This window comes from Anomaloglossus baeobatrachus, chromosome 1, assembly GCF_048569485.1.
Source record: "Anomaloglossus baeobatrachus isolate aAnoBae1 chromosome 1, aAnoBae1.hap1, whole genome shotgun sequence".
In the NCBI taxonomy this organism is placed as follows: Eukaryota; Metazoa; Chordata; class Amphibia; order Anura; family Aromobatidae; genus Anomaloglossus; species Anomaloglossus baeobatrachus.
Genome location: NC_134353.1, coordinates 285,184,990 through 285,194,317, shown reverse-complemented (window position 1 = coordinate 285,194,317; position 9,328 = coordinate 285,184,990). Strand labels below are relative to the sequence as shown.

Here is a 9,328-nt window from a genome sequence, read left to right as displayed (position 1 = left end):
CTGGAATCAATAGCAGACGCCATGTTGCATTTGGAGAGCCCCTGAGGTGCCTATACAGTGAAGCTCCTCAACATGTGGCCACATTTCGGAAAATAGACCCCTGAAGGAATTTATCTAGATGTTTGGTGAGTACCCTGAACCCCCAGGTGCTTCACAGAATTTTATAACGTTGAGCCATGAAAATAAAAAAATACATTTTTACCACAAAATTGTTACTTCAACCAGGTAGCTTTTTTTTTTTACAAGTGTAAAAGGAAAAAAATTCAGCATAAAATTTATTGTGCAATTTCTCCTGAGTTTGGCGATACCTTATATGTGGTGGAAATCAACTGTTTGGGCGCATGACAGGGCTCGGAAGGGAAGGAGTACCATTTGACTGCAAAATTGTCTGGAATCAATAGCGGACACCATGTTGCATTAGGAGAGCCCCTGAGGTGCCTAAACAGTGGAGGTCCCCTACAAGTGGCCCCATTTTGGAAAATAGACCCCTGAAGGAATTTATCTAGATGTTTGGTGAGTACCCTAAACCCTCAAGGTGCTTCACAGAAGTTTATAATATTGAGCTGTGAAAATAAAAAAAAAATACATTTTTACCACAAAATTGTTACTTCAAGCACATAGCTTTTTTTTTTTTACAAGTGTAAAAGGAAAAAATTCAGCATAAGATTTATTGTGCAATTTCTCCTGAGTACGCTGATACCTTATGTGTGGTGGAAATCAACTGTTTGGGTGCACAGCAGGGCTCGGAAGGGAAGGAGCGCCATTTGACTGCACAATTGGCTGGACTCATTAGCGGACGCTATGTTGCATTTGGAAAGCCCCTAAGGTGCCTAAACAGTGGAGGTCCCCAACAAGTGACCCCATTCTGGAAACAAGACACTTCAAGGCTTTTATCTAGGTGTATAGTGAGCAGTTTGAATCCAAGAGTACTTCACAGAATTTGATAAGCTTAGGTTGCCATATTGAAAATTTTCATTTTTTTCACAAAAATGTTGCTTTAGCATCAAATTTCTTACTTTTTCAAGAGGCAACAACAAACCGTGGACACAAGAGGTTGTTATCCAATGTCTTATGAGCACAGGGATACCCCACATGTGGCCAAAAACCTCTGTTTGGATAAATGGGAGGGCTTGGAATGGAAGGAGCACCATTTGAATTCTTGAAAAGTTGAAATAAATTGTTGGCACCATGTCACATTAGCAGGGCCCCTTGGGTACCTATACAGCAGAAACCCCCCACAAATGACCCCATTTTAGAAACTGGATTTTATTCAGGAGTATAGTAAGCATTTTGAATCCACAGGTACTTCACAAAAATGTTACTGTAGCAACAAATTTCTCACTTTTAGGCTATGTGGCCATGATCCAGCGACACAGCGTCTAGTACACAGTGACAGCCTTCCTGCAGAGATATGAGTGTTGTCCACGGGAGAACGCAGCTGCCCATGCCCACGATTTGGGTTCAGGCTGCTGTGGACTTTAGCTCTATTCTACCTGCAGAGAACACTCTGGTCTCCGCAGCATAAACTGACATGCTGAGGCTCGGGAAGCTGCGCCACATGTCGGTTTATGGTGTGGAGAAAAGAAGCAGAGTGGGCATGGGATTTCTAAAAATCCTTCCACTGTGCTTCTACTGCACAACGCAGCGCTATGGATGCAGGGAAAACACTCTGCGCCCAAAACGCTGCAAATCCCGATTGTGGGCGCACAGCCTAAAATGCTACAATGGATGAATGGATAGATGTCAAACATATATAACGTCCCACGCCCCTGCATATTCTAAGCTGGCGCCCTTTAGTGCCTTTCATGTGGCACTAAAGGGTGCCTAGCCTTGTATTTAGCCCCCCCCAAAAAATAATAATTAAAATAAACGACGTGGGGTCCCCCCTATTTTTGATAGCCAGCTAGGGTAAAGCAGACAGCTGTAGCTTGCAAACCACAGCTGACAGCTTCACCTTGGCTGGTGATCAATTTGGAGGGCTCCTCAGGCGTTTTTTTTTTTTTAAAAAAAGAAAACGTGGGGTCCCCCCCAAATTAGATCACCAGCCAAGGTGAAGCGAACAGCTGGGGTCTGGTATTCTCAGGGTGGGAAGAGCCATGGTTATTGGACTCTTCCCAGCCTAAAAATAGCAGGCCGCAGCCGCCCCAGAAGTGGCACATCCACTAGATGCGCCAATCCTGGCGCTTCGCCCCAGCTCATCCCGCGCCCTGGTGCGGTGGCAAATGGGGTAATATACGGGGTTGATACCAGCTGTAATGTCACCTGGCATCAAGCTCTGGGGTTAGTGATGTCACGGCATCTAAACAGATAAAAAATAAAGACAAAAAAAAAAATTTATTTGAGAAAAAAAAACTCCCCGAAACATTCCTCTTTCACCAATTTATTGAAAATAAACTAATTCCGGTCGCTGTAATCCATTTGGAGGTCCCACGACGACTCTGGACCTTCTAGAATATGGGGGGCACGTTCAGGGAACGTATCCCCCATTTTCTGGAAGAGCAAGCTCTCCATGAGCAGTGTGGGTGCAGTAATCTGAGAATACTGCACTCACACTGCCCCGGTCCAACCTAGGGCAGAGTGACCTGCAGTAACCTCATTCCAGAATATGAGGGGCACGCTCACAGAACGTACCCCCCATTTTCTGGAACAGCAGGCTCTCCATGTGAGGAGTGTGGCTGCAGATCACTGCACTCACTCTCCCCCGGTCCACAGTACAGCAGCATGTGCAAGCAGCGCGGTCAGCGTCCCTGCTTGCAAGGATCCAGCTGACAGCCGCTGTCTGCACATGCGCCGCCAGCTTTCCAGAGGGAGGCAGAGTGATCGCGGGGACGGAGCAGCAGCCAGATAACGGAAGACCGGGGGCTGAGGGGGGGTGACGGCGGGACCTGGGGACAACTTTTCTGCCGCATGTGACGTGTCACATGCGGCAGAAAGAGCAGGATGAATGCGGCCGCGCGCTACTGTGCGCTGCGCGCCGCCATCTTGCACGCTCCGGAGGAGGGAGGGGGGAGCGCTATGGAGAACCGGAGGGGCTCCGGTGGACCAGAGGAGGGGTCAGGGGAAGGACATTTCCCTCTGATCTGAAATGTTTGATCATTTCAGATCGGAGGGAAATGAATGCAGAGCCGGCGGCAGTTTTCGTCGCGCGTCGGCGCCATTTTGGATGTCCGGTGAGGGGGGGGGGTTGATTTCTCCGGTACCGGGGGCTTTGGGGGCACTAGAGGATTATATTTCTTTATCATCTGACATGTTTGATCATGTCAGATAAGAAAGAAATCAGCATTATTTGCCATTTTTTTTTTTTTTTTATGTGTACGTCGGTATACGGTGTATACCGGCGATCACATTATCGGGGTCCAAAAAAAACACCCCGATTCATAATCTTGGGGGTCTCAGCTACCTCCGGTAGCAGAAACCCCCGAGAATTTTTCGTCACTGGGGGCGCTACAAGCTTTTTCCGGCCTGACGTCTCAAGACGTCGGAACAGAATAAGTACCCTGTTTTTCCAACGTCTTGAGATGTTAGGCCGTCGCTATGGGGTTAAACGACCATTGAGTGACATATATTTACCGATCGGTGGCTGTTTAACAAAGGAAGATGGAGGTTTACAATGAACACCAGCAATCTGTAATTGATTGTTCAGGTCATTGTTCTTGGTAGTGCAGCACAAGCTTTTTTATCTTTCGCTAAGTGATCGGCAGCCTGTTTACTCTGCAAGATTATCATGATAATTTTGCAGTGTAGATGGGGCTCAAGTTTGAAATACCTGAAGGCCCAGTCACACACAACGACTTACCAGCGATCCCGACAATGATATCACCTCATAAGGATCGCTGGTAAGTCGCTGGGAGGTCGCTGGTGAGATGTCACACAGTCAGATCTTACCTACGTCGCAGTAACGATATAGGTCGCAGTAGCGACCTGTATAACGATCTCGGCGGTCATTGGGACCCTGTCACACAGTGTCAAACACAGTGATGCGTCCTGCCCAGCAGGACACTGCCTTTGAAGAAAATGGTCTGGACCATTCGTCAACGAATAGCGATTTCACAGCAGGGGCCTGAGCGCTGGTAGATGTCACACATAACAAGATCACTGGCGAGATCGTTGCTGCATCACAGAAACTGTTACTCAGCAACGATCTCATTAGCAATCTCGACGGGGCCTTAAGAAGTAAACAGAATTGATATCTACTCCATTGTATCAAATGAATACTTATCTAAATATAGTCCCCAACAGCTGTTTTTACAATCAAACATTTATGGCTACCCTCTATTTTAAAAGGCCATACTGTAAATATTTGTGGTAGGTAAACACCATCAAAAGTGATGTACTGGCTCCTTTTGGAGTTTATCATGAAATTACTCAGTTGCAGCCCCCAAAAAACAAATGTCACGACACATAGCCAAACAATAATATGTTAAAAATAATGACTTATAATTCAAATCTTGTATTTAGCATTGAAAAATGTGTACAATCTGGTTGGGATTTTAGTGCACCGGGTCAGTAACCCTCCACACAGTCATTACTGTTCATAAATGTCTTGTATGGTGGATATGTGGAGTGACCTCTTTAGAGCATTAACACTTGTAGATTCCCAGGCATAGAAATAAGCTGTTGTCTTCTCCTCAGTCAAAAGAAAGCCGTTATCACTGAACCGTCCTGCAATGTCCCAAACATCCAGCCAAACAAAAGCAGCTGGACTGGAGGTAATCAGCGTGAACTCATAGGCTGCATTAGCCATGGAAATAGATACCTGGACAATAAAAAAAAAAAATGAAATCACATTACTTGAAAGTTTAAAATTTACAAAATTTAAATATTGTCACTCTTTGTAAAGAGTCCAGAGTATAATGTTGTGTAGCCATTAACATACGCATTATTTTATTATTTTTTTTATTGATATTAAGAGTAGAGATGAGCAGACCTGTGGAAGCTCAGGTGAAATTTGGGTGCTCGTATTTTGTCCCTAAAGGTACCGTCACACTAAGCTACATCGCTAGCAACATCGTTGCTGAGGCACAACTTGCTAGCGATGTTGCTGTGTGTGACATCCAGCAACAACCCGGCCCCTGCTGTGAGGTCGCTGGTTGTTGCTGAATGTCCTGGACCATTTTTTAGATGTTGCTCTCCCGCTGTGAAGCACACATCGCTGTGTGTGACAGCGAGAGAGCAACAACTGAATGTGCAGTGAGCAGGGAGCCGGCTTCTGCGGGCGCTGGTGAGGGGGGGAGGGAGGGGTAGAGGGAGAGGGAGGGGGAGAGGGAGAGGGAGGGGGAGAGGGAGTGGGAAGGGGACGGGGAGAGGGAGGGGGAGAGGGAGGGGGAAGGGGGAGGGGGGAGGGGGGAGAGGGACAGGGAGAGGGACGGGGAGAGGGACGGGGAGAGGGACGGGGAGAGGGACAGGGACAGGGAGAGGGACAGGGACAGGGAGAGGGACAGGGAGAGGGACAGGGAGAGGGACAGGGAGAGGGACAGGGAGAGAAAAAAAATTTTCCCAAACCCGAATCGTGCAGCAAGATTCCCGGGTCCAGGTCGGACCCGGATCGGACGCTGAAACCGCGCGGATCCGGACTTTTCCAGTTCGGGTCCGCTCAACACTAGTTGTAACCCATGTCGTAAGCTATTTTCCCTCTGCACAAGAAACCTCAGCAGTTTCTCCTTGTGCCTTTTCCCTGCCGTTTATCCCTTTTCCATACCCTTCTATAGGCAGCAGATGTAACTTTATCCCTGTTACAGAAGGATTTGTAGACAGATGTGAGCAATTTTTGAAAGTTAATGATCAGTGCACAAGCAGTCAAACTAACTCATTAGCGTGGAAAGACATTTCTCAAAATAGATTTCTTATCTTCACTTGCACTATTGATGTATGAAAGACCTGTAGTTACCATTTACTAGTACTTACAGTAATATTAGATTTCACTAGTCCTTGTGCTTCCTTCAGGGAGCTTAAAAAATGCCAGTTTTCTGAACCAGAAATGAGTCCATTGTTTAATAGATAGAAGACAACCACACTTTTCTGTCTGGTAGTATTTCCACATCTACTGAGCAGTTCTGCAATGGATTCTTTGTAGATAACTCCAGAACTTCTTGCATTTAAAACAAACTCATTTGTCACCTTTTCACAGACTGGTGCCAGAGAGTCCCATTTGTAGACTTTAATCTGAAAGTATAAATTACAACAACATTAGAATGCCTAAACTTACCATCAAAATTAAGTACCGTATTTTTCGGATTATAAGACGCACTTTTCCTCCAAAAAATTTGGGAGGAAAATGAGGGGTGCGTCTTAAAATCCGAATATAGCCTACCGGTAGGGCTGTCTGTGCGGGCGTCCGGGTGCGTGCGGGCGTGCGTCCGGGTGCCTGAGGCTGCGTCACGGCTGCCTCTCTGTCCCGGCGGCCAGCTGGTTCTCTGTGCGGCTGTGCGTGCGGCCTGCGGTGGCTGTGCGGCGGGTTTACCAGTGTGTCCGCGGTCCAGGTTCAAATGGTGGCGCCGGGTGTCAGCGCGTGCACAGATGGAGCTCCCATCCAAGAGCTCCATCTGCGCACGTGCCGCTCCAGGAGTCAGCGCGTGCGCAGATGGAGCCCTTGGATGAAAGCTTCATCTGTGCATGCGCCGCTTCGGGTGCCATCACTTGAATCGGGACCGCGGACAATTAGACACACAGCTACCACTGAGCCGCCACTGCAGCGGTCCCTACTGACCCGCCGCTGCCACTACTGACCGCCGCTGCCAGCACAACCTCTGCTTCCTGTGACTCCGCTTCACCACCACTGCTGCTGCCCCCCTCGGGTAAGACAACACCACCGGAGTATAAGACAGACCCCATTTTTTTTTTTACCTTTTTTATCTCTAAATTTGGGGTGCATCTTATAGTCCGGTGCGTCTTATAAAACGAAAAATACGATATACAAATAACTATAGTACACTATCATTACACCTTGATGAAACCACTGATTCACGTGCCTTATACCAAATTTCAGCTTCACCTCCATGGCACAGCAGAAAGATGGATTTGTCGTTCTCAAGTTTTACTGAGGCATTGCCTTTTAATGTGTGGTAACTCAAGTATAAAATGGTCACTGAGCAAGTAATAAAAAATGAGGGATGTGGTGATATTTTGGCCCAAACACCTGCCATCTTTATTAAACATGACAATCACGATAAAGGCCCCGTCACACTAAGCAACATCGCTAGCAACATCGCTGCTAACGAACAACTTTTGTGACGTTGCTAGCGATGTTGCTGTGTGTGACATCCAGCAACAACCTGGTCCCTGCTGTGAGGTCGTTGGTTGTTGCTGAATGTCCTGGGCCATTTTTTAGTTGTTGCTGTCCCGCTGTGAAGCACAGATCGCTGTGTGTGACAGCGAGACAGCAACAACTAAATGTGCAGGCAGCAGGAGCCGGCTTCTGCGGAGGCTGGTAACCAATGTAAACATCGGGTAACCAAGAAGCCCTGTCCTTGGTTACCCGATATTTACCTTTGTTACCAGCCTCCGCCGCTCTCACTGTCAGTGCCGGCTCCTGCTCTGTGCACATGTAGCTGCAGCACACATCAGGTAATTAACCCGATGTGTGCTGTAACTAGGAGAGCAGGGAGCCAGCGCTCAGTGTGCGCTGCTCCCTGCTCTCTGCACGTGTAGCTCCGTGCACTGGTAACCAAGGTAAATATCGGGTTGGTTACCCGATATTTACCTTAGTTACCAAGCGCAGCATCTTCCACGCGGCGCTGGGGGCTGGTCACTGGTTGCTGGTGAGCTCACCAGCAACTCGTGTAGCGACGCTCCAGCGATCCCTGCCAGGTCAGGTTGCTGGTGGGATCGCTGGAGCGTCGCAGTGTGACATCTCACCAGCAACCTCCTAGCAACTTGCCAGCGATCCCTATCGTTGTTGGGATCGCTGGTAAGTTGCTTAGTGTGACTGGACCTTAAGTATGCAATAACTGTAAAAAAAAAAAAAAAAAAAAAAAAAAAAGACATGAACCGCACATCTAAAAATCATACTGTGATCTAACAACGCTAGGCAAAAGTTCGTATACTATATAAAAAGCCCACTGCCACACATTCTATCCCCCGCTGTTTTTTTTTTTACTTGAAACAGCATTCCTCCCATTTGCAAAGGTGTTTTTAACTAGAAGTAGACTGCTAAGAGGGGTCTGCCTTTTTTGCTCTCAGTTCACATACTGGGAGCTTGTTGAAGGTGAGATGACCAGCTCCTTTCACATGGTGTTTGTGCGGTGTAGCGGCCATTGTTGTGGTGGTTTTGTGTCAGTGGGGCGGTGTGGCCTGGAGTCATGGGTACTCAGCTTTCCGGCATGGTTGTTGTGAGGCACCAGGTCACCTGCCCTGCTGGTGCACTGTTGCTGAGGCGGTGGTTGGTGCACCTTTTAAGACTTCAAATAAGTTAGGGACCCACTCAGAGGTTCAGCGTGACATAGCAGTGGGCTTCATATAGTCTTAGAATGTTAAACCAAGAACCTCATGTTCAGGTATTTAAATTTTTTCCCTAGCGGCATTAGATCAATTGATCATTTTTGTATGTGCAGTTCAGGTGTATTTTTCCAGTTATGCTACAAATCACAATAAGTACCAGTACTTATTGAGACCGGTCATATTGGGCATGCATTCCTCAGAACATGTAAGGGCGTATAAATAGGACGAGTTATATCCGATTAAAAAAGGAATTGCACTCAAGACTAATGTTATTCAATAAGGCAGGGAGTGTCTGCGTTTTTTTTTCCTCAGCTGTGTTCAGCATAAGAAAAATCAGTACAGTGCAAGAAAGAAAACGGATATCTTATGGATCATTAATATAGCATCTGATTTTTACGTATACATTACAATTCTGTAAGATGGGAAACCATTAATGGTCCTGTAAAAGACCAATAAAAGTAAAAAAATGGATTGCATATGGACAGCACACAGATGACAAGTGAGAAAGAAAATGATCCCATTTTCTGGGTTAGAATGGGACAGATTTGTTTTATACGCTCGTGTGACCCCAGTTTTACAATGCCAATATGACGGATTTCTCTACCAGAGGTTGTGGTAACTGTGCTTTACAAAAGGTCACAGGTGTGTGATTTCAATGTAGTTGATTAATACAGGGCAAAAGAACTTCTATACTTGTGTGGTGTCTTATATCATAGTTTGTTAGTGCTATGATTGACATATAGCTATGCGGTGGGCAAAATTAGACAATTTCTATTTTTGATGATTCATTTTATTATTGAACAACTACAGTGCTGTCAGTAAAACCAAAAGGTTAATAAAGAGATATTTAAGAAAAAAAGAGGTTAAGTCTTTCTTAGGAGAATATCTGTGT

At 46.4% G+C, this 9,328-nt stretch overlaps 1 protein-coding gene across 2 annotated transcripts in view; it reads right to left on the bottom strand.

Annotated features, from left to right (window-relative positions):
- Nucleotides 1-4,416: 4,416 nt before the first annotated feature.
- MANBA (mannosidase beta) overlaps nt 4,417-9,328 on the bottom strand; it is a 124,381-nt gene continuing 119,469 nt past the window's right edge. For both annotated transcript variants that reach the window (XM_075350655.1, XM_075350663.1), the window contains 2 exons: nt 5,905-6,162; nt 4,417-4,756 (listed from right to left, as the gene is read on the bottom strand). In XM_075350655.1, coding sequence (XP_075206770.1) covers nt 4,526-4,756; nt 5,905-6,162 — 489 coding nt within the window. In that variant the 3' untranslated portion in view covers nt 4,417-4,525. The remainder of the gene's footprint in view (nt 4,757-5,904; nt 6,163-9,328) is intronic.